The 25,793-nt window shown below is 48.4% G+C and overlaps 1 protein-coding gene across 9 annotated transcripts in view; it reads left to right on the forward strand.

Annotated features, from left to right (window-relative positions):
- Positions 1–25,793, forward strand: part of Tenm2 (teneurin transmembrane protein 2) — a 621,032-nt gene that overhangs the window by 457,646 nt on the left and 137,593 nt on the right. For all 9 annotated transcript variants that reach the window (XM_047555832.1, XM_047555823.1, XM_047555824.1 and 6 more), the window contains 2 exons: positions 15,066–15,261; positions 21,897–21,998. In XM_047555832.1, coding sequence (XP_047411788.1) covers positions 15,066–15,261; positions 21,897–21,998 — 298 coding nt within the window. The remainder of the gene's footprint in view (positions 1–15,065; positions 15,262–21,896; positions 21,999–25,793) is intronic.

Here is a 25,793-nt window from a genome sequence, read left to right on the forward strand (position 1 = left end):
ATGACTGTAATCTCAGCCATTCTCAAGATTTAATTGATTTATGTACCTTGTTTTCTTTGTACAGTTTTGAGAAAAAAAATCATAATGAATATATTTAGGTAGTTGTGAATAGCAACAGTATTTTCTTTAATCGTTTCTTTTACGGGCTGTGGAGAGTCTTCAATTAAATTGATCCACAGCTTGAAAGAGAAGTGAGAGAAAATAATTGTTTCAAGGTTAAGTCACTTAAAATATCTAGCAACTGCTCAGATTCCTTGCCTTAGATATAAAAGTAGAAGAGTTGTACCCAAATTTTGAAACTTTCTTTTAAAATAAAAATAATAATGATAATCTCCTTTATGGGACCATTTCACCTTCATTGGGAATTCAACTCCTGGTTTTACCTCCTGACCTAAGCATGGGCCTCTGCTCAGCCTGGAGTTTGCTGGAACAAGATCCAAGAGGGCCTCACTTGCATGGCTTCATCTGAGCAGGCACACATCAGGCTGGATTCAAAAAAGAGCCCAGCACAGATCTTTAGCCTTCATAATAAGTGACAGTTATGGAAGTTCACATCTGTGTTCAAAGATGTGGGGAAAAGTTTTGTTCCAAGATCTTCACAAAATGAAGAACTTCCAAAAGGTCCATGGAAGCCTTTCTCAGTGAGGATGCTTTGCAAGGAAGAAAAATTATGATAGGAAAACATTCGCCATTCATCTGGTCACTTATGAAAATGCTCACAGCTCCACCCATTTAACACCAGCATCTCTGCCCACATAGAACAGTACCAGGACCCCAGGACCAACTGCTTCACATGTGTTGCCTTAGTTACCCTCGTGTCAACCCTATGAGGTTGGTCCTGTTGTAGCACCCCCACTTCACACAGCAGCAGCACTGAGACAGTTTCGGGTCACAAAGCTCCCTTGGACACTACAATCAGACACCCCTTCTTACCACACAGGATGTCCAGCAGCATCGGCATTAACATAAACCACACCGTAAGATCACAACTCCTGCCCAAACCAGGAATTGATAGAAGCCAATGAAAGTGGAGCCAAAAGTCTTCCAGAATGGTCGAGGGAAGTCTTGGTACATTTGGGCTAAGGGTGCCCAGTGAATCGCAAGGCAGAGAAAGGAACAGAGAAGGTGCCAAGATCAGCACTTTGAAGAAGGTGATCATGAAAACATTTTAAGAGGTGCTGGGATTGGAATGAAGATGTCACTGTGCTTACAGAATGTCCCTCCAGTTGTGTTGGGCTGGTCAGACTGAGGCGCTCCCGTATTTTCCCATGTATCCTGTTGATTCTAAGATGCACATGAGACTCTTGTTTTGACATCTCTGCGAACGGACTGTATTTGGTGATCGATGGAGCTGAGGTAGAATGAAGTGTTAGGCGTCACATTTTTGTGAATGTATGAAAACTCGATATTCATTCTAACAACTGGAGCACAGTTGCAAATATAACCCAAATCTTCCTGAATATGAGATAAAATAAACTTTTTATTACCAGAGTTTCCTTTTGCAAGATAAAGTCCTCATCAAACAGTTTCCCATTCATTAAGTGCTTTTAGTTTAAGTAGCCTCGTATTCATTCCAAATATCCCCAGATAACTAGATCCAAGATATCAATCAAATCAGTGTGAGGCTTAATTATAATTTTGTCAGATACTTAAATGCATATTTTTAACACGATGGTTAAGTATGGCTTCTGTGAGAGGTTGATGGAGCTGTTCTAGCCACCGAACAGCGTGAGCATAAGGAAGTGATCCACTCCCAACCACCTTGCCGTGCAACCTGTAGCACTCAAAGCTGTGTGGCCTTGGGTAAATCACTCAACAGCTCTGTGCTTCCATTACCTCCTCTGTAGAATGGGGATGATATGAAGTGCTCATGGCAAGGTTGCCAGATGCAAATGAGAAAATCTTTATAAAGCACTCAGACTTATGCTTGCTGGTAGAAATGGTGGAGTCCATTACCATATTTCTCAGAATATCCATCACCCAAGCCCCCAAACAAACCAAATCTCAATTGTTTTTTTTAGAAGAGAGTTTTGATTTGTGTTTTTGTCACTCTGCAGTAATATTTGGTGTTGCTCGGAAAAATAGAGAAGATTAACAGTTTAGTGTATTTTCCAGTTTAATCGTTCTTACAAATACAGGATCTGACCATGTGTGTTGTTTTCATCCCGGATCTTGCTTAAGGGGGGAGGAGGTCTTTGCAACCCTGGATATTCTTTCATAAACTCATTTTAAATACTTCAAAAAGAGTCTAGATTTTAAAAATTAGCCCATCTTCCTTTTTCAACATTATCAATTATTCTACAGTAAGAACCTTTGAAGGTGCAGGTGCATGTACTTTTTAATAATTTCCTCATGATGAGCCAGGTGTGTTGGTGCACACCTATAATCCCAGAGGCTTGGGAGGCTGAGGCAGGAGGATCACTAGTTCAAAGTCAGCCTCAGCAAAAGCGAGGCAGGAAGCAATTCAGTGAGACCTGTCTCTAAATAAAATACAAAATTGGGCTGGGGATGTGGCTCAGTGGTTGAGTGGCCCTGAGTTCAATCCCCACTACAAATAATAATAATAATAATAATAATAATAATAATAATAATAATTTCCTAGTGATGCATTCTGACAAGTGAGACTACTAGTTCAAAGGATCTACGCATGCCAAGCCCTTAGCAATAATAATAACCGCACAGAGCTACCACAGAGAGAGGGTTTGCTGGGATCCAGAGCAGGGGCCTTTATTACATCCGCCTGGAGATGAGGGAGCAGACCTCAGGCTTGCCCAGGGTCACGCCATGGTCCCAGAGAGGCTCACCCGAGCCTGTGCTTCTGTCCCTCTTCAGTGCCCAGGAGGTCATTTTGCACCTGGACATGCTCCCTCTCCTTGGTGATGTATTTGATACATTTTCACAACCAGCCCACTTGAGACCCTCCTATTGATTTCGGGAAGGCAGGGAGCCAAATGTGACATTTGTGATAAACCATTGGCTAAAGACAATTAGATGGGAAAGTGCAGTAAATAAGAAATCGCACCAGCAAGGTGCTGGGAGGCAAGGCCTCCGTTCTTCTGGCCTCGTGGCGCGCAGCCATCGTGCATCCTGGGACAGCCAGGAGAGGCCCATCAGCTTCACTCACCTTGACCCCAAGGCTCTCAGGGGTCACCGCTATGTCTCGCTTGGTCTTCGGAGCAAGACCTTCTACCCTGCTCTTGCAATGGATCAAAAGGCAGCAGGATGAGGGCGTGACCTTGTGGAAGACGAAATCTAAAATCAATCCCTCTGTGTGCTCCATAAATACCCGTTCAAGGTGTGTTCTGTGGACACTGATAAGGGTGTGGCTGTCCTTTAAGAAGGGGACTTGACAAGCTAAGAGATGAGGGCAGCCTCCGGCAGGGAGGGTCCCGAGATGCAGCAGTGGGCAGGGGTAAGAACGGACACTCCGTGGTCATCATCCTGATCTGGTCTGAATCTCACCGCTGCTGTGTGGCGCCGGAAGTGTTTCTGGGTGAGTCCCTCCAGATGGCTTCACCATCCGTAAGATGAGGACTGTTCCTCGTCAGGGGCTTGTGAGAATCACTGAGACGATGCCTAGCAAACAGTAAGTGCCCCACGGAGATCAGTTGACCAGTCTAACTGGTCTACCTTCCTGGCAGGTCGCCTAGCAACGGAGGCTGTGCAGGAGAAGGGCCAGGCCTGTGCTGGAGGCGGTGCTGACGTGCACGCTGGGCTAGGCCTTCAGGCTCCAGCGCAGATGGCAAAGCTCAGGGTCTTCCTGCTCAACTCAGGGAGTCCTGGACCCTCTCCATGGCAGTGTTTGGGGTGCCTCTCCTGGGGTGCACTACACGCAGCCATGTCCAGCCCACACACAGCGCTCTGGGGATGGGCGAGAGGCTGACCGTGTGCATCCTGCCATCTCTGTGTGTCGGAGCGGACGCCATATGTCATTTGCGCTATGCCTAGCTTATTCAGCAAATGTCAGCTCTTACTGCTCCAACAGGTTTGGACGGATAAAGTAGGCCACCACTTCCAACCTGTGAGGGTTTGGGGGCCACTTCCTAGAGAAGAGACTACCAAGCCCAATCTTGGAGGGTGCGGGAGAAGGGAAGAAAGAAAGGGTTTTCTCTAAGCAGAAGGCAAATGAAGGTCCTGTGTAGGAGCTCCACAGGGCGATCGTCTTTTTAGAAAGAGCTGCTCCTTGTCCGTGGCTCTCCAGCAGGGACCCAGCTTTTCCCTTTGGAACAGGCTGTTGCAGGCCAGGTGTGACCAAGTGGGACAGCCCCTCTGCAGGTTTCATGGCGGTGCCTGTGTGTTGAGTTGGAGCAGATTTACAGCTGGGTCCACAACCCTGGCTAGAAACATATTCAATAAGAGAAAAAAGTGTCCAGACACCATAAAGTTCAGAGTTCCCCTCTGAACGGGGATTGTGTACTCTCATGTGCTTCCGGGAAAGTCTTGTAAAGACGTCAGGACCTGTGGTTTTCGATGGTTTCTTCTTGTTCTCAGAAATTTCATGTGAGAGGGTTAGCATTTCTCAAAGGAGAGCCCCTCTTCAGAGAGACCCCTCATTCTGCCAGAAGCAGGCCAAAATGTTGTATTCCACCAGCATTTATCGAGCACCTAGAATGCGCCTTGAATCAAGGCACTGAAATAGCAAATGAGGCAGAGCTGGCCCGGCCTTTGTATGGCTATTGGACTCCACAGGTGCCCCTGCAGGGATTCCTGGAAGGCCTCCTACCTGCCTTACCCTGGCCCTGCCTGATGACTGTTTCTGTTAGGAATCCCATATTGAAACAGGGCCCGGGGATATGCAGCATGTGAGTAGTGGCGTGGCGACCATCCTTCTCCAGATACACTCATCCTTCTCTATTCATTTGTTATTCTGACTGCCTCACCCCTCCCCATCCCAGATAGTCAAAACAGATTGGTTTTAGAAGAAGAAAAAAACTAAAGACAAAATATGCTCTTTTAGAACTTAAAAACCACAATTTTAGGCTTGATCCATAGGGAAGAAACATCTTGGCAGCACCTATAATCTGCTTATCTTCAGCCAACAAATTTTTAAAGCCCCTGCCAACCCCAGAGAGTCCTCAGGGGTTCAGCCCCGTAAACACTCCAGTTCATAAGCTTATTTATTATTACAAAAAGAACTCGAGTTTCATCTTTTATAACCATCCGTGGGCACATTCCGCCTCTGAAAGTCCTTCTCTGGCCTCCCATCACACTGCTAGGAGGTCTGAAGTTGCTCTAGAGAGCAAGCTCTAGATGGACTTCCCCAGCGCCCACCACGTGCTTGTCCATAATAGATGCTCATTTAATATCTGATGGGTCATCAGTTACCCTGTCCTGCTGGGCCCTCTGTGGTCTGGAAACCAGCAACCTGTTCCCTCTATGCCCAACCGCATGGGCCTGCTTGCTCTCCCTGGGTCACACCAAGCTCCTCCCACCTCTGCGTGTTTGTCAGCTTCCATTACTCTAAGGATATACCTGAGATAAATCAATTTACAAAGAGAAAAAGCCCCACTATCAAGGCAGTTCCACTATCCCCTTTGGGGGCACACCCCAAAGACTGAAGGCCGCCCACTAGCCTCCCTCTTAAGGGTTCCATCACCTCCCTGTGGTGCCACGCTGGGGGCAGAGCCTGGAACACACGGGCCTTTGGAGTGGTTTAGCATCCAAGCTGAGCACAGCGCCCTCTGCAGTGGAGTCGGCGCTTCCTGAAGCGCCCTGCGTAGTGCTCCCCTGGCTCCTTCCTCCCTCCGCCGGGCCTCTGCCCAAACACATGCCTTCAGTGAGCCCTTTCGTAGGAATCAAAAACAGGCTACACTGTCACACCTGATGTCCTCGTCGTGCTTTATTTTTCTGAAATCTACTTTATTTAGGCATCATTTTAAGACACATTTTTTTCAGTGAACATTTTCATCCCTAAAATGAGAGAAGCGCAGCCTCCTGAGCAGCAGCAGCACCTCTGTCCAGATGCAGAACTTCGCCACGCCCCTGAGGGCCCCGCCCCAGCTCGGGCCGAGCCTTGCGGCTCCCAGACCAGGTGCCTCTGCGCAGCTGCGATCTGTCCCTGGAGACCAGATCCGACTCCCCTGGAATATCTGTCCCGGGAGCCCTGTGCTCTTCTGTCCAGCTGCTTTCGCTCCGCAGATGTGGGTGAAATTCCCCCACAGGGCTGTGTCCCCACAGTTCATTCCTATTCCTCCTGAGCACATCTCCAGTGAGGTGTATATAACCCAGGTCCCTGGTACCCTGGTACCCTGGTCCCGGGGGACAAATGTTCCAAGACTCCCAGTAAATGCCTGAAACCGTGGAGAGAACCGAGTCCTAGGTATACACACACACCTATGATCAAGCAGGTTTTTGACTTTTTTATAAATGCATTTAAATGCCATCCAATATTCCACAGTCCCCAAAATAAAGATTTGCTTCCTACAATGTGATATTCTACATGTATGGCTTACCAATCCCCAAAGCTCATTATTTAATCTTAATTCCTACATTGCACCAACGAGGGGAAATTAGAGATAATTTTAAATAATTGCCAATTCTTCATCCATTCAATTAGTATTTATTAAGCACCTAGTTGCCAAGCCTTGTGCTGGAACCACATACCTATGACACAGCTTAATTTGTAAATGAGGGACCATAAGAGGTGAATAGCACTAACTACTAATAAACTAGTATAATTATAAAAATATGCTGTAATAACAGTGATATGAATGTGGTCTCACGCTCTTGAACGAATCAAGAGAAATATTAATGTTTCAGCCCACAGCTGACTATGGTGGCTGAACCCACAGAAAATCAAAGAACAAACAAGGAGAGACTCTGTACTAACTTCTCTGTCCTCCATCCTGCTGATGGACTTTTGAGTAATCTGATCTGATTTGCTGTATTTCTTTTTTTTTTTTTTTTTTTTTTTTTTTTGGTACTGGGGATTGAAATCAGGGCCACTCGACCACCGAGCACATCCCAGCCCCATTTTGTATTCTATTTAGAGACGGGGTCTCACCGAGTTGCTTAGCACCTCACTTTTGCTGAGGCTGGCTTTGAACTCATGATCCTCCTGCTTCAGCCTCCCAAGAGCCTGGGATTACAGGCGTGCACTACTGTGCCCAGTTGATTTGCTGTATTCCTTATTTGTGACCCTGATGTTTTCTTCTACCTTGGTATCATGGGCTCCAGGAGGACAGGAGCTTTGTCTGAGTCATTCACTGCTATATCCTCTGTGCCAGCACTAAGTGGTGTTTGAGGTTTGTTGAATGAATTTTTTTATTAAATTTTTATTTTTATAGACTGCATTTTGATTTATTGTACACAAATGGGGTACAACTTTTCATTTCTATGGTTGTATACAATGTAGATTCACACCATTCACGAAATCATACATATACATAGGGAAATACTGTCTGACTCAGTCTACTGTCTTTCCTTGCTCCACCTCCTCCCACCCCATTTTCTTTTACACCATCCAAAGTTCCTCCATTCTTCTCTTACCCCCTTCACTAAACCCCCATTTATGTATCATCACCCACTTATCAGAGAAAACATTTGGCCTTTGGTTTTTAGGCTTGGCTTATTTCACTTAGCATGATATTCTCCCAACTCTATCCATTTACCAGCAAAAGCCATATTTTATTCTTCTTTATGGCTGAGTAATATTTCATTGTGTATATATACTACAGTTTCTTTATCCATTCATCAGTTGAAGGGCAGCTAGCTTGGTTCTACAATCTGGCTATGGTGAATTGAGCAGCAATGAACATTGATGTGGCTGCATCACTGTAGTATGCTGATTTTAAGTCCTTTGGGTATAGGCCAAGGAGTGGGATAACTGGGTCAAATGGTAGGTCCATTCTAAGTTTTTTAAGGAATCTCCACACTGCTTTCCAGAGTGGCTGCACCCATTTGCGACTCCACCAGCAATGTACGAGTGTGCCTTTTGCCCCACATCCATGCCAGCACTTATTATTGCTTGTATTATTGATAATAACCATTGTAGAATGACTAGTTTTATACCCATGACATGAACAAGGGCAAGAATCAGGACTGTACTTCAGGCCTGTCTTTTCTCTGAACCCCAATTTAGAAATCACCTGTGAATCTGTACTCACAAACATGCTCTCCCAAGCACATGCTCATGCAGGCCAGAGAGGCCAGCGGCACCCTGCCTGGCCCTGCTTACCAGGCACGCTGACAGCCCTGGGCTACTCTGGCTAAGGGTGCCGCCTCGGAAGCTGGCTGCCTGGGTGTGCATCTCGGCTCCCCCGCTGATTAACTTTTCTGTAAGCCATACCACTCTGTGCCTCAGTTTCCTCAGGCAAGCGCTCTACCACTGAACAGCACGCCCAGCCCCCAAACCATTTCTCAGAAAGGCTTTGTCCTCCAAGAAGTTGAAGTACCAAGAGTCACCATGTTGACATAGACTCGATGGCAAATGCCTGATTGGTTGGGTCTAAGTCTTTTCCACTCAGCCAGTGAGATCTTCAGAGGGCACCCTGTGTTACAGGCACAGTTCAGGGCACTGGGGATACTCTGTTGAGTAAAACAGACTGGTGTCTCTTTCCAGGAGTGCATACCCAACAGGAGGTAAATGGGCCATAAATTAGTAAATAGTGAGCTTTTTCAGAGTGATTAGGTTTTTTCTGAGGATGGAAACTCAGAGGCAATACAGGCATAAAGTTTAGGGCGAGGCAGGATGAGAGGAAGACAGCTGTAAGACCAGGAGAAAGACAGGCCAGGCCAAGGGAATGGCTGGTGCAAAGGCCCTGAGGCTGGGTGAGCTGGCAGCTCCAAGAACCAGGAGCAGAGCAGTATGGGGGAACACAGGAAGGAGGAGCTAAGGGAGCTGGGCGGGGGCCGGCTGTCAGAGCAGCTTTCAGACAGAGAAGGCCACCACCCAGCACAACCACCAGACCCTCCCAGGCCTCCTCTGTGTCTGCTCCAGCGAGACCTCCCCCCACCTTCAGGTTGCCAGCCTGCTTCCGCCAAGCCTGGCCCAGCACTGCTGCGCTCTGCCTTCCTCCCTCTTGGCCACTCAGTGCCATCTTGAAGGGACTCAAACCAGGCCAGCCACCAGAGAGGCTGGCAGCTGCAGCCAGCTCCGTGGACATCCTGGAGTGGTCTCCCATGGTGGCTCCCACGCCTGCAAATCCAACCTCAAGTCCTCGCGTGGCTGGCAGCCTTGCTCAGTGGCTCTGGGGGCACCCTTCCCTTCCCTGGCTGTCACTGTTCCCTGCTGAGACACAGGGATGAGACTCGGGCTTTCAGGAGATGACATGAGATAATGCTCGTGGGCATTTTCCATTACACCTAGAACAGAACACACCCAGCCAACAAAAATCAGCTCTTCTTATTTTCAACAATGACTTTTTCCGCGGGTGTGAGAGGACCTGCATTGAAAGAATGGAGAGTTTCACCCTGGTGGAGAATTCGACCCCACTCCTGCTTGTAAGGAACCCCGTTTGGCTGCTCTGTCTTTCCTGTGCTTGCTCTTACCTGGGGGGTCTGGCAGTCAGTTAGGACAGTCTGGAAATGCAGGTGCTGTTTTCTGTCCGGATGCCCAGGGACTCCTTGTCACAGCGTCCCCAGCAGTGCCCGCTGCCGAACCAGTCGCCTCTAGTTAAGTGACTCAGTCACAACTGCACAGTCCTCAGAAAGTCGGGGAGGGCCTGCTCGGGAAGCAGCCTCCACGGGAGCGCCTGTCTCCCCTCGCCCTTCCCCTGGCGCTCAGCCCCTTTCAAAGAGAGCAAAGAAGTTGTGCCGAGCTTTAATGAGGAAGCAGCTGGGCACACTTTGCCACAGGCCTGGCTGGAGGCAGAGAGAGATGAACAGGCCCCGTGAGTGACCCACCGCGGCTAAGTCACTCCCGCCGTCTCTGGATGCAACCGGAGACCCCGTGACAGAGCGGCTTCAAGCAGTCCGGCTCACACGTGCTGCTCACCCCCAACCCCACCGACCGCCGAGGATGCCCTGCCATCTGAGTCGGATTCAACACCAGACCTCGGGAGGCCAGGGCTACTGCCAGCGAGGAGTGAGGGAAGGGGCATGCGGTCGGTGGGAAATGTCACCATTTATTGCTTTTCCCAGTCCTCGTCAACCCTCAGCCAGCAGACGTTCCAAATAGCAATAAAGTTATTTTCCCCGTCTCCCAGGGTCCTGGACCCAGTAATAACGTCTTCCTGAAGGGCAATGAGTCTGTCTTTAACCTTGCCCTCTTTGGCAGGTAGGCATCGGTGTGGCTTCCAGAAGCCTCTCTGGGCTGCCTGCTCTCTGTGTGTGGACACCTTCCCTCCTGGGAAAGCGACAGGCCCGGCTCAATGGTCCAGACCCCTCTTCTCTCCTCCAGCTCTTCTGGAAACCCACTAAGTTATCTTAATTACCATTCCTCCTTGGTCTCTGCCAAGAAGTTGAGAGATTTATAATTGGATCAGTCAAATATTTGCTGTGGTTTATTTCCTTGCTCTTGTAAAAGTTGCATTTGCGTGCCACTTTTGGGTATGACTAATGACTCGAAGGCGCAGCCCTCACATTGCATGCCAACATGGGTTATTTTTCAAAGGCCAGAGAAAGAGAGAGTTTTCAGAGAGAGGAGCAGTGTGTATTTGGGGTTATTGTGCAATCCCACCCTGAGTGGCTGCAAGAGATGCAAGCTGCTTTAAGAGACAAATGTCCCCCTGCAGGCAGCCCAGGCACAGATACGCCCTCTACTAGGATTTGATCACTTGCCTTCTGATCCCCTTCCAGGGTATCTGCAGACCTATTAGATAGAACGTGCCTTGGCACAACCCTTTCAGTCACCGAGCACAGCGTGGTCCCCCTGAGCATCCCTATGTCCTGGATTGATCATCATGGGGTCCTGGAACAGAGGAATCAGATGTCCCTGGTCCTCAGCCTGAGTTATTGATTCCCAGCGATGAGCCATGGAAAGGGAACTCTGTCCAGGGCCTGGGCTCTTGGAAAATGGCCTCCTTCTGGTGTCAGCCAATCTGCCAAGCAAGCTGCCAGACGGCAGCCTGGGACTGCAGTCCTCGAGTGCACAGGCTGCCCCGAACCCCCTGGCTCCCTGCCCTCCAGCTCCTCCCTGGCCCCTGCTCTGCCCGCCCTGGAAGGCACCTCCCTGGCTGGCGGGGTTGACACACCTTGGGTTCTAGGCCCCAGCCCCTCCCTGACTCACAGACACAGGGGGTGAGGCTGGATGGTGTGTGGTGGCCACAGATGGCAAGGCCACATATTCCACTCAAGGGCAGCTTTGGGACTAAAAGGAGCATCGAACTGTACCAACCGTGATGCTCCTGGGTGAACTAGGATAATGAGACACCCTGTGTGCGTCGGAGGTGGAACTTCACCAACAGAGGCCACTGCCAGCTTTCCCTGGTGACCCTCCCCTCCTGCCTGATAAGGAATGGATGATGGGCAGGGATCTGCTCTGATCGTGGGAGTGAGCTAGGAAGGGAGAGAGCCTGGAGAAACCCATGAACGCCACCTGGAGCCACACACCGTCACTCATGTGTGGCTCCCTGTGGTAAGCGTGTACTGGCTGCTCGGAATGCCATTCCAGACTCTCCTCCAGAGCTCATTCTAGTCTCCAGGCCGTTCCTGTCTAGTGCTTCTGCCATCTTGGGCTTTGCTGGTTCCCTGGCACCTTCCAGGGTAGAAGGGAACAGAGGAAGAGCCTGAGAGAGATCGCTCAGGACGTTGGAGGGCAGGGTCCAGGAGCGAAGGTTAAGCCACACTGTGCGCCATTGTCCAGAACCGGCACATCCCCCACCTAGATGGGCTGGGGAGGAGACAGACCTGCGGTGGGCAGCAACCCGCAGCCTCCACCACAGAGGTCACCAAGCTGTGTGCCAAAGGAGGGAGGGAAAGGAGACAAGAAGGGACAGAGAAGGCACGTGTCATCTACCTTCTCCTTCAGAACCACAGGGGGACGTCACGGATCCCAGGGTGGCACGGCACTCCAGGTTCCGTGACTGTGACTCTACCCCTCCCTCTCCCATCAAGGCGGCTCTTCAGGAGAAAGGAGTGGAAGTGATGGTCACTGGAGAGGATGCCCTCATTGCGATGTCCATCCCTTTCCGTGAACTTCATTTACAAATTTGTTATTTCGCTCATTTGATATTTAACAAACGTTTATTGATCAGATTTTGCTGCAGGTGAACTTGACCCAGGGGTGGATGCTCACAAGGCGTGTGTACCGTGTGCAAAGCATTTGCCACTTTGTAGGGGAGACTCACTCCATCGTCGCGGCAACGTTGGTGGGTGGGTACTGTCACTACCCCCATTTCAAAGCCCAGGCAGTGGAGTCGCAGTGAATCTAAATGGCATGACGCTCAGCATCCCAGGAAGTAGGTGGCAGAGCTCAGACTGTCACCCGGGTGGGCCGGCTCTGAAGTCCTTGCTCTTAGTCACTCCAGCAGGCCATGCATCCGCACCCGCCGCTTACACTCTTCACGGTGGCCCGACAGTCGATATGAAGACAATCAGATCATTGAGGGGGTGACAAGAGCTTGAGAAAAATAAGGTGCAATAAAGGGACACAGGATTGAGACCTGTCAGAGACTGATCGTGTCCTGCTCTCCCGTCCAGGACCTTATTTGAGAGCTGTGGCTGGCAGGTTCCTGCTTAAATGGAAGCTACCCTCCAAGCTTCTGCAAGAGGACTTTGAGGGCAGCCGCAATGGATGTCCTCCCTCTCCTCTGAAAAAATGTCCTTTTCCAGAGCATTTTGATTGGTTGGACAGCAAGCCCCGCCACTAGTCCCAAGCCAACGCGGTGTCCCTTGGCTGGTCGGGCAGATGGGCAAAAGATGACGAATGCCCAAATTAGTAATGAGCAATGGGCCCGTACAAGTAATCACCTTCTCCAACTCTTCCTCATGGGGGTGATCACTTGGACCCCAAATGAAGTCTATTCTTCTCACCTCGGCACCAAGGAAGTTACAGTCATTCCTCTGGCTGACAGCAATTTGTAGACACGGGTCTTTGTAGTTGGACATTTACGAGGTTGCTAAGGAACAAATGCTTTGGTTACAAAGGTCTTGGAAAGCAGCATCGGTTTGTCATCTCCTTTCCAATCATTTATTTCAGCCCATAAGGACAGCGGTGACCAGTGGAACAGGGGGTAGAGGGAGGCTGAACACAAACATTATTTCCTGAAATATGGAGCGAATGTCCTCTTCCTGTGCATGGGCCATCTGCAAGTGTAAAAATGGAAGCACGCTCTGCCCTTCTGTGATCATTCTGATTTGCAAGCAGGTGACTCCTAGTCACTAGGTACTTTTAAAATGCTATGATGTCCCAGGCCCTGCTCAAAGCATGATCGCATGTCAGGCTTCTCACGGCCCCGAGAGTCAGGTGCTCTCATCCCCAGTAGGAAAACCAGAGAGAGAGTAAAAATAGATGCACGTCAAACAATAGCCTGTGGCAGATACAGAATTCAAACCCGGGTCTGTCTGATGGCAAAACCTTTGTGCTTGAGATGAGAGAGTCTTTTGTTTTCGAAGATCACATTTCAGGTGGAAAAGCTGGCAATTCTGATGAGGCCCCTTCCCACCAGGAGGCTCCAGCAGCGGGGTTCTGTGAGGTTGGTGAGGGGGTTACAGCTGATGTCTGCAACCTGCGAAACCCTTTCCATGGGGGCAAAGCCAGAACGTGTGCAGGCTCACAGTGCTGGTTTTTATCTGCTAAACACTCCCCTTTGAACCTGCTCTGGAAGTCACAGTACCAGTGGCTTTGCCACGCAGTGATGAGTGCATTGCTACCTGCACTCGCTCTCCTTCTCCCCTACAGAACACCTCACACCCATCTGCAAAACCAACCCCCCAGAACATCATATCAGGGACTGCTTGGGAGTCTTCCATGGCTCCCACTTGCCCTATGAGATTCCACCTGCTGTTTAGAGCAGGACTCTCAGGTAATATTTGTTCTTCCCATCCTCCCATCCCTAGTAACCTTAGACGACCACTCTGTCTCTCATTGATCACATCTAGCTCTGAACCTGTTTTCCACTGAAACAATTCAACATTTCATCTGTGGTATAGCTAGGCACGGTGAGGACATGGAAATTGCAGCTGAACAGATCTATGTCCAAGTCTTTGCTCTCACACTTAGAAACTGTGTGGCTTTGAACAAGTTGCTTGACTTCTCTGAGCTTCAGTTTTCTTATTTATAAAATATGGATACAGACTCACTCATTGGTAGAGCACTTGCTTGGCATGTGCAAAGCCCTGGATTCAATCCCCAGCTGTACACAAAAATTTAGATCCACATACACATGGATATAAATAGAACCAAGATGGGGGATATTTTAAGAATCGAAAAAAATGATTATGGTGAAATTGATGATGACTAACTTATATTTTGTGTGTGTCATGTGGCACACTGTTCTAAGTATTCTCTGACGTCTCACAACACCCTGTAACGTAGATAGTATCATTTTCACGGTTTTGTAAGTGGGGAAACTGAGGCACAGACAGGCAAAGTGAGTGTCACAGCCAGAATGTCTCCCAGGCAATCTGGCTCCAGGGTCCTCATTCTCGGTCACCCATCTGTTCTGTCTTCCCCCAGTAGAAGATCACCAAATGATACCTGCTAACACGAATTCCTTATCTGAAACTCCTGGGGAACAGAGGCACTTGGAATTCAGAATTTGGAGAACTATAGAAAAGTTATAGCTGGCATAAACTATGGGTTATATAGCACCCCAGTGGGGTCTGGAGCGACAACCCATATCTCACAGACACACACACACACACACACACACACACACACTCACACATACCCACCCAAAGGTAAAAAAAAAAAAGAAAAAGAAAATGTTGAATTGAAGTTGTACGCATTTCAGAGCTGCAGGCCAGAGATTGTAGCCTTGGTCATAAAACAAGGGACAGTCACCCTAAGCTTAATAAACAGGGGCTGTTATTACAGCTACACATTTTGTGACTTGCTTTTCTGTATGAGCTCATCATGAAACTTACTAGAAAGCGTCTCTCAGCCGCGTAATGGGTGGGCGCGGAGAGGCAGGCTGTGGAACAGGGCCGCACCTCGTTCACCCAGGGCTCTCTCTGCTCCCCAGTACGACTTCATGGAGCGACTGGACGGGAAGGAGAAGTGGAGCGTGGTGGAGTCACCCAGAGAGCGGCGCAGCATTCAGACCCTGGTCCAAAACGAGGCTGTGTTTGTGCAGTACCTGGACGTGGGCCTGTGGCACCTGGCCTTCTACAATGACGGCAAAGACAAGGAGATGGTCTCCTTCAACACGGTGGTCTTAGGTAGGTGCGGGGTCTCCGGGAGGCAGCGCGGGAAGGCAAGGATGGCTTCTCTGCCGAGGACGGGTCTTCCCAGCGTCCCCACAACGTGGGCTGCACCAGAAGCTGCCCTGGGTTCACGGTCCGTGGTGTTCATATGCCATCCGTGACGTGGCGCCCCTCACCCAGCTCTGATTAGCCGTGCAGAGGCAGCAGGGGTCCCCGGGGCTGGGGTAATGGCTTGGGTCAGACGCCCTTGCTCAAGTCCTGACCACACAACCTACGCAAGTCGCTGCAGTGAGTCAGCCTCCGCTTCCCTTCAGAAAAATCAGAACTCGCCCTGGCACCGCCCCACGGGCTGCCATCAGGATTCCATGAAACAAAGCACGCATGTGTCTAAGCTCAGAGTAGACACAGCAAATAGTCACCGTTCACATCAGCTCAGAACTTCTCTCAGAAACTGAGAATGCCCCCAAATAAAAAGAGTTTTAAAAACTTAAAAATAAATCAGGGAAAAAATATAGACTTTTTTTTTTTTTTAAATCATATCTTTATTCCCTAGTAGGCAAATCTTAATTACACAGATCTTTCAAGAATCATGGAGCCCCTTGGAAAAATCCATAGGGCCAGCAGAGAAGTTCTTAAAATGCCAGCAGTAGAAAAATCCTAGCTTTAATTAAGCTCTTGTCATGTTTGGTGTGTTTTTAGCCCTGCTTTTTATTAGCTATCAAGAGAAAAGACAAGGTTTTATACTAAATTTCCTCTTCTATGTGCATATAAGTCCTAAAAGGGTCTTTAGCTTAAGAATTCAGAAAGTTTTCTATAACAAACACTCAGAATTTTAACAATCAGAGAAGTTGCAGATATTTTTGTTTACAGTTATTTCGTCATTGGGTTTTAATCTTCTTCCTGATCAGGATAATTGATCCTGGACAAAACTTCTGTGAATCAGGGCAAATTGTGAGGCCCATTTCACAGAGGAATAAACTAAGGCTTGCAAAGCTAACTCAGCCCCTTGAGGCCCCAGGCTGTGGTGATGGAGGGCCGCTGGGCCTTGTCCACTGCCTGTCTACAGCACGGTGGCTTTTAACTGCAGGTCTGGAGGTTCTTAGAGAGGCCTAGAGAGAGGGATGTCGCAAGGGAAGACCTGACGGCTCCAGCACTAAATCCCAGTCTAACTGGCAAGTGGCTTAGCTCCCCGAGCCTGGGCGTTTTCCCCTGTGGAAAGGTAGCGACCCCACCCGGTGGGTGGTACGCTGAGCATCGAGAAGAAAGCCAGGGACTGTCGTGGAGTTGGTGGTCAGTGAATGAGGGCTTGGATTTGGGGTGGTCTGTTATTTTTGCAGCACTGGGGATTGAACCCAGGGGTGCTCTACCACTGAGCTACACCCCCAATTCTTTGTATTTTTTAATTTCAAGACAGGGTCTTGCCAAGTTGCTAAGGCTGACCTCAAACTTGTGATCCTCCTCCCTCAGCCTCCTGAGTAGCTGGGAATACAGGTGTACTCACCTGGCAAGTGAACTGCCTTTGATTTTTAAGACTGTATGTTATACAGCTGTTTTTATACTGCATTATAAGAACTTCTCTGTCAGCCCCATGGATTTTTCCAAGAGGTTTTATGATTCTTGAAAGATCTGTGTGATCCAATCTGAAATTCAGGCAGCCACTTCAGAATTATATAACATCACAGAGAATTTTAGTATTGACCACAGGGTGGAAGTGGATCCTTACTCCCTCTGCTAGGGACAGATCAGACCTACCAAGGCTAGCCAAATGCTCTGGAGTAGGAGTTGGCACATTATAGCCCAGGGGCCCCATCTGGCCCAATGCCTGTTTTTATAAATAAAGTTTTATTGGAACACAGCCACATTCCTCTGTTTACATATTGTCAGTGGCAGCTTTCCTACAGAGTTGAGTAGTTGCAACAGAGACCATATGGACCACGAAGTCTAAATAGTTCCTATCTGTCCCTTTACAGGAGAAGTCTGGCCCTGCTCTAAAGTCATGTCATAACTCAGTATCGAGGAAGTGGCTGGAGCAGCAGCTCCAGGTTGAGGTGAGGGAGAAGCGTCCTGCTGTAGCGACTGGGAAAGAGAAACTAGCAACAAATTGAGATCTAGTTTGAGATGCTAAGATTTTTTAGTCTTTAGTTTAAGAACATGACAAGACATGAATTCCTTCATCACCTTGTGTTTAAACTCGGGAGCCTTGACGCATTCATGGCAGCGCACAGGGGTCGCGCTGCAGCTGGCGCCCCTGGGTTTTCAGAGACCCAGTGAAGCTGAGGTCCCTCATGGGACGGTGACTGGAGCACGGATGCTGCCACCCCTGCACTCTGCATCGGGTGCCTGTCAGCTCAGTCAGGCCCTAGAGAGCCATGTGCAGCGGGCACCGAGGCTGTTCCCATCCCTTCCCAGCAGGCAAGACAGAACAGGGGAGCCCTGGGACTCGCCTGAGGTCACACACAGCCAGTCAGAGGCGAAGTCCCCATTTAGACTTCCCAGAACTGTGCCCTCCGCCCCTGGTTGGCCTCAAATTCTAGCTAAACACGTCCCTTTCCCCCAGTGGCAAGTGTCAGGGCCCAGGTCATCGAGAGATGGCTCTGCCCTCCTGTCCCTTCAACTGTGTAGACAGACTGGGTACTGCAGGGAGCCCCTGCCCCAGGCCATGCCCCTCCTGCACCTGGCAGAGCTGGGAAGAGCAGTTCTCCCCCGGAGGATCTCTCTCTCCTGGCTGGATCACAGGAGAGTCAAAGGTAATCGGCCTAATAGTTGGGCAGGTATCTTGATAGAGCAATGATAGCAATTGGCCTGAAATGCGGAGAAAGAACAGTGTTTTACTTGGTTCGAGGTCCTTCCCCGCATACCTATCATCAGTGCGTTCTCCATCAAGAGCCAGCATGGCGGAAACCCCGCATGGGAAACAGAAGGGAAAGTGTGCGACGGGTGTCAATGGTGATCACACTAAATACACCTCTGACTGGGGAGGCTTTGAGGTGCTCTGCAGAGAAGCCGTTTACCTTCAGAGATGAGCGTCCTCTCGGGGGATGACAGTGGCATTCTGGAGGCCCAGCCTGGCCTCAGCTCCGAGCGCCAACTTCCTGGGCCTGCCCTCGCCTCCTGCCAGTTCCTCCTCATGACAACTTGAACCTAGTTGGCACCAAGGAAACAGATAATATCCCAGTGACAGCCCAGAGGGGGCAAAGGGGCCCGGGCAGGATGGGCTCCTTTACGCTTAGGAGAACCACACGACTGTTTCATTCCTGCAAAATCCACACAAGTGCCCAAGTATAAAAGCTCAGGAGATTTAGCTGGTAGATACACTCCTGGGCGCCGCTTGCTTGTGTGGGTTTGTCCCCCGCTTTTGCACACACAAGTACGTGCTGTATACCAGGCAGGAGAGGACCTCAGCACCCACTGTATACCAGGCACAAGAGGACCTCAGCACCCACTGTATACCAGGCAGGAGAGGACCTCAGTACTACCTCAGCACCCACTGTATACCAGGCATAAGAGGACCTGAGCACCTACTGTATACCAGGCATGAGGACCTCAACACCTACTGTATACCAGGCATAAGAGGACCTCAGCAACTACTGTATACCAGGCACAAGAGAACCTCAGCACCCACTGTATAGCAAGCATAAGAGGACCTCAGTACCCACTGTATACCAGGCTTAAGAGAACCTCAGCACCTACTGTATACTGGGCATAAGAGGACCTCAGCACCCACTGTATACTGGGCATAATAGGACCTCAGCACCCACTGTATACCAGGCATAAGAGGACCTCAGCACCTACTGTATACCATTAAGGGTACCTCAGCAATTCAAAGCTAGTCTCTTCCCTGGGGATCTCTCGATGTGTCCAAAGGCAGTTACAGGAACAAGTGGTACAAAACCTAGACTAAACCTGAGAAAAGTGAGTCAGGTAGTCACCCAGGAACCGAGTGACCTCCAAGCTGAGATGTAAGTGCACACCCACAAGGAAGGCCTTCCAGAGCAGGGGTGAGCATGGCAAGCCCGGGGTCCTCCACCAGGGACTGTGGTGGCAAGGGGTGTCCTCCACCTTCTGTGCTCTGTTGCTGCAGATGTAAATTAGGAGATGCAGGAGCACTGGCCTCGGAAGGTCCACCTCCACCAGACCACAGCAGACCTGCAGCTCAGTGAGAAGCACCTCCTGCAGCAGTGACTTCTAAGCACGCAAGCTGGATGGTGTCCTGTTTTACATTTTCATCTGCTCCCCATGCTCCCAGAATAAAAGCCAACTTGTCCACATGGCCTGCAGCGCCCTGTATAGTCTGTGTCCTGCCCAGACCTCTCCCAACCCCCCTTATGCCTCTACTGTTCATTTGCTGCCGCCAGCCACATTGAATTCAGGTCCCTTCTTTGCCACCTCAGGACCTTTGCATAAGCTCTTCTTCCTGCCTGGAACACTTTTCTCCCAGTTCTTCACTGCCTGTTTTCGTTCCCCTGCACAGAATAGAGAGGCCCTTCCTGACCATCCTCCATAAGTGGCTTCCTCCTGTTACCGCCATTCCAATATCCTGTTCTCTTCAAAGCATTTCTTACCATTTTTACTTGTTTTATTTAATGATTTTTTTTTTTTTTAGCTTGTATTCTCTGTGACACTAGAAAGGTCTGTGAGAGCAGTGACTATATCTCACTCACCGTGACATCGCCAGTTCTCATGCATTTAGTTACTAGGTGGAACCCCAGGTCAAGAGCTACAAATCTGAGATCTTACTTTAAGAATAAGCTAACACATAGCCTGTCACTGTTTTCAGGATATCATCAATTAATAGATAGACAAACAGACAGACTCCTAGGTGACAGACAAGGGACTTCACTACTCAAAACAGTGCATGTCCAGAGTATCAGCATGCCTGCCACTTCCTCAAGTCCTGGTTCCCAGAGAGGAACCAAAGGGGCCAAGTGATCCTGAGTACACAGTGGGTCAACTTGCAAGGAGAAGCCCTGAGCTTACACATCCTGAGTCCCTAACCATGTTCCAGGGAAGTCATTATCTCTATTATGCTGGAGAGTAAATAAACCTGCCCTTTACTCTGGAGAGAGAGGCACTACCTCTCCCCCAAGGCTGAGCCCTACACAGACAGCCTTGAAAAGATACTTCAGAATATCCCAGCAGTCGACTCCCTGCTCCCAAGACCTTCGGAAATGGGAGCATCCCAGGGGCAGCTGTCCCCCAACACCACGTGAAATTGCAGATTTTAGATCCACCAAATCACCCAGTGCTCTTTGAATGAATGAAGAGTCCATGAAACATATAAGCCACATAGGTGGCCCCTCGGGTGCTTCCTGGTCCACCTTTAAAGAGGTTCAGCCCAGAACATTCACTGTTAGACTTCAAGGAAACTGGCTTGATGGAGCTTTTGGTCTTCTGCTTGATTCTGAAAAACTCACATGCACTCACTGAGTTCTCAGAATGCTAGAAGCAAGCTACAGCTGGGTTCTGGAAGGTCGGAGCTGAAAAGAGAAACATGGTAGAAAGAAGGCCGAGTAGCATGGTTTGATTTCTCAGTCCAGAATGGGAATAAATGGGAAATCAGGCTGGAAGGAAACACATCCTGACCACTCTCCATGACTCCATTAGGAACAAGGAGACTCTGTGGTCCTCCACACCCTGTTGCCACACCAGTGACCCCAACTCTCCTAGGTGTGCAATGTCACACTTAGGACCTAGGGGCTTGTGTTTTTCTTTTATCATCTTAGTAATTTGGGATCTAAAAGTCAAAATGTGTTTTGTTTTAATTGAAGGCAAAAATGAAGATCATAATCATAATCTTAAAAGGATATGTCTATGTCTACACAGACCCAAATCAACATGAAAAAATTCTAAGATGATCCCTTGGCAAGGTGTAACTTGAGAATACACATAGAAAAGTAAATCATGAAATAAGATGCTTATGCAGGTTAGAGAAAATGTGAACTGATTGAACTTCATATAAAATAAAACCCACAAAAGCCAAGCATTAAAGGACTTGTGTATAACCCAATGCCTATCACGTAGGCCCCAAATCATACCTAACATATCGGTCGTAGGTACAGCCATGCCTCGTTTAACGATGGGGATAGGTTCTGAGAAGTGGGTCATCAGGTGATTTGTTCATTGTCCAGCTGTCACTTACACACGTTCAGGGGTGGATCCCACTACACACCCACGCGATGTGGTGTGGGCCACCTGGACTGCACTCCATTATTGACCAGAACAGCACATGCCACTAATGACTGTATTTCGATTTTTTTTTTATGATACTTCCTAGAGTAGGTTATATTTTCACTCTGGGAACCTGACATTAGTAATAACCACTCTCATCTTGAAGAATCACCCTCTATTCCAGAAGCTAAAAACTGATTCACCACACTTCAGACCACATCTCACGTTGATAGGAAGATTTCTTCGTGGCCTCTTCTGAAAAAACCAAGAGTTACAGCAATACCAGCCCCGCAGTCCTGCCCTGATGAAAGAGATTGGGCATGGCGATCACTTCCCTGCACTGGACAAGTGTCCTGGTCCCACCATGCCCCGTTCTCTCTGGGTTCCCATTGCTGGTCTTTAAAAATGGCAGGTGACTGCCTTTGAAAGCACTGTACCGGCAGGTAGGAGAAAACTGATCGCTCAGTCTCTCTCTTTTTCAGATTCAGTGCAGGACTGTCCAAGAAACTGCCATGGGAATGGCGAATGTGTGTCTGGCCTGTGTCACTGCTTCCCAGGATTTCTAGGAGCAGACTGCGCTAAAGGTATGTGCCACCGCTTCCCCAAGTGGTTGGGAAATAACCTGTAGGTAGGCTTCTCAGATGAGAGAAGGGGCACCCAGGTAGCCTTGCCAGCAAGTTCCACTGGGATGTTGTGAAAGTCCATGCCTGCTCGAAGGTCTCACCCCTGGGCAGGGTAGCCCTTGATATATGACCCTTGGCCAAAGTACCTCTAGGAGTCAGGCAGTTATCCATGGCACTGAGGTGTGCTGAGAAGAAAGATTTGCTAAAAATGAGATGGTCGGATTTCCTGTAAAAGCAGAAGTGAATTACCATCACTCCTTTCTTATAATCATTAACTTCTATGTAATGGAAGATTAAGTATCTCAGGGTTAGTAAATTTCATTCATTCTGGCCAGCTACACTCTTAATCTAGGAAGCGCTATTTATCTTGGTGGAATCGGTTTTAAATTGTATTATTAATTTATCTAGACTGCTTTGCAAAGAAAGGCTGGGGCCTTGGGATTCTTGAGGGAAAGATAATATAAGAAAGAAAATGATTCTCTCAAAAGCAGGGAATTGAGGGGCTGCACACCTAACTTGCAAGAGACCTTCAGTGCGACCTTGAAGTGGCTCAGTCAGAGACAAGCATAGTGGCGCGCCTTGCTCTTTGATGTGGTCCATGCACACACACACACACACACACACACACACACCTGTGTGTCCAGATAAATACAAATAAGAAATGGAAACAAAATGTTCAAGTGATACCTTTATGTTCCTTTTCTATTTTATTCTATTTAATTTTTTTTTAAACACCATCCCACCACTACACTGATTTCCCTCCCACCACTATTCAGAAAAACAGCCTGAAAAAGTGATGGGCAGTTTAAAAGCCCTTGCTAAGGAGTCAGACACTCCTGGGTCCCCACCCCAGCTCTGCCGTTGTGTATCTCTGTGACCTTGAGCAAGACATTGAGTATTTCTGAACTTTGGTTTCTGCATCTGGGAAAGAGAGGTGTTAATTCAGGAGTTCATCATAAGGAAAGAATAAGATCTACACAGAGGTCTAGGTGAGGTACCTCGCAGGTGTCAAGGTGTTATTTGTTTATATTTTTCTTTATATATGTAAATATTTTCATCATTTGTAATCTGTGCCTCATTAAAAGACCCTCCTGACTAAGACCACTGCTTTCTCCCACCTTTACTGTACTTGCTGGGAAAATATTTCAAAATTCTTCACATTGCCCAGATTTGAAATTCCCATCCTGATGAAAGCTAACTGTTCAGCAAATGGAGTTTTTTCATTCTTCTGACTCTGGTGGCACGTGCATGAGACTCATTCCTAAATGGCACCTCTCAGAGACAACTCCTATACCCCCTGGTACAGAGAAAGATTTGGTCAACTCATCAGATACAGAAGGATAAGAGCAAGGAGCTGCTGATCGGTTCTCTTGGCTGGGTTTAGGCACAGCAGGCACATGCCAGAGACTTGGGGACATGTTAGCAAAGTTCCTAAGTGCCTTGCGCAGGTTCCGAGGGGCCTGAGGGAGCAGGGCACGACACTGCACGGCCACGTCCCTTGAGTTTCCCAGCCAAGGCTTCCAGGGAAGGCAAACCTCAGTACCGTTTGAATGGCTCTTCTTGCGTAATCTAATTTTCCTGGGAGTGAAGGCATTAACGAGAGGAAGGACAGAACAGTCCTTTCATATGTGGCTGCAAATGGGCTGAACACTCAGCTGCACGGCCTGCGAGCTGTAAATGTATATTAACACTGACACACATCGATGTATTATTAATCCTAAAAACCATGTGTGCTCTGACTGCACATCCAGTTACTGGCCTTTCAGAGCTAAGTACCCCGGCCATTTAAGAACTCTTCGCTCTAAATCCATTTGCAGACGAGCGTCCATCCTGCATTATGGATCTGTAATGGAGCATGCATTTAGCTGCTTAAAAGGGCTCTCGGTGTGTGTTTCGCATTCACCACCTGCCCTGTGGCTGGGCGCACGCTCCGAGTGTGCATTAGCCATGCTATATAATTGATCCTTGTGAAACAAATATTGAGTGGCTCTTGAGATTAGTTACTCCTCAGTACTCAGTCGCTGTTCTGAGATGGGGCTGTGAACTTGTTGTATATTTTAATTTAACTGTTGATGCATACGGTAGACAAAATTGAAGCGCTTAAAGAATAAAACCACCTTCTCCTATTTCCCCATGCATCCCGGGGAAAGTTGGTTCAAAGTGTGAGGAGCCAGATTCTACCTCTCTACCCTAAAACCCTTTCTCCATAGATATGTTTGAAATAACCAGAGTTTAAGCAGCTTCTTTGTAGAGAACATGAGTGTTCTTCTTTTCTAAGCCCTTCTTTCCCAAACGTCAATCTTTCACATACATTTCATTTATTACTGTTGTCAAGTTCATGGGCCATTTGCTATTAACTTATTTCTTTAAATTGACTCATTATGTTTACATGGGTAGCTTTATTTTAAAAGTAACAGTATCAGAAGCAAAAATTGTAAGAGAAAACTAGGATCAAGTATCATAAATAGGAAATGACAGAGCACCCCAGCCATGTCCACTCCTAACACATGGGTGCCACATTCACAATCCTGAAAGTGGACTTGAATGCACATTGGCCAACCAGGCTGCTAGAGAGACTCAAGCCCTGGACACTTCATCACATAAATATCAGCTCATAAAAATAACAGGATTCCCTAACCACACCTGAGGTCACGGCAAGCAATGACATAAGTCACGTGACTTTACCTGCCCTAGCTTCAAGCAGGTAAATCTAAAGATCTGTACCTGATTGACTCCTGCAACATAAAACCTGTACTTCCAATCATTTTAAAATAGCAAGAAATCGTTCTTGTACTAAGTAAGTACCAGGCAAATTCTTCATGCAAACTCTCATTCATCCTCCTAACAATATGAAGTGAATCCTGCGTTTACCAATCCCCTACCCTCCCATTTTTCAACCTTTTTATATTAAAATCCTCATATATTTGGATACAGGTTGCCGAAAAAGGACATACAGTTCCCACAGAGTGTTCACCCAGATTCCCCTAATGTCAGCATTTTAAATTTCCATAGTCTGATTCTTAACACCAGAAAATTAACACCCATGCATTGCTATTAACTAATTTAGGGACTTTTTCCCAGACTTTATTTCCTGGCCTAGTATCCCATCCTGGGCCGTGTCTCCCTCAGTCCCTTCTGTCTGTCCAACCTGTACCAATTCTTCACACTCCTTGGCTTGTTTTCCAGGGCTCAACGTGCGTGCACACGCGCACATGGGTGCGCGTCTCTGCCCGTGTGCGTGTGTGTGGCTGGGGACTGACCCGCAAGCCTTGTGCAGGTTCACATGGCCTCTGCCTCTGAGCCACACCCCGGCCCAGCTTTCACCTTTCGAAGAACTTTGCTCAGGTGTTTGGTAGTTCATCTCTCATGCCGGGCGTGTCTGGTATTTTTTTCATGATTGGACCGAGGTCATGCATTTTCGTGAGATCCTGGGCTTTGAGCCCTCCCCAGTGTACCAGATCAAAGAGGCACCTCCAATTTAAATAAGAAAAAGCATGAAGCACAGTTGCTTGTGGCCTTTTTTCTACTTTCCACGTAAGCCACAGAGGCTGAAAGTCTGGAGCCCACTGATCCTGCACAATCTGTCAGTGGCTATGACAAGTTGCCACTCACAGCCATTTTGAGGCCAAGAACCTCTGAGTGTTAACAGGGAGTGACGGGAGGGGTTGGGCGGGGCGGCCTGGTGCAGGGAGGAAAGCAGCTGCCCCCACCTCCTGCACCTCACAGCAGAGTGTGCCACCCCCCGGCTCAGGCCTG

Source organism: Sciurus carolinensis, chromosome 6 (genome assembly GCF_902686445.1).
Source record: "Sciurus carolinensis chromosome 6, mSciCar1.2, whole genome shotgun sequence".
NCBI classification, from domain to species: domain Eukaryota; kingdom Metazoa; phylum Chordata; class Mammalia; order Rodentia; family Sciuridae; genus Sciurus; species Sciurus carolinensis.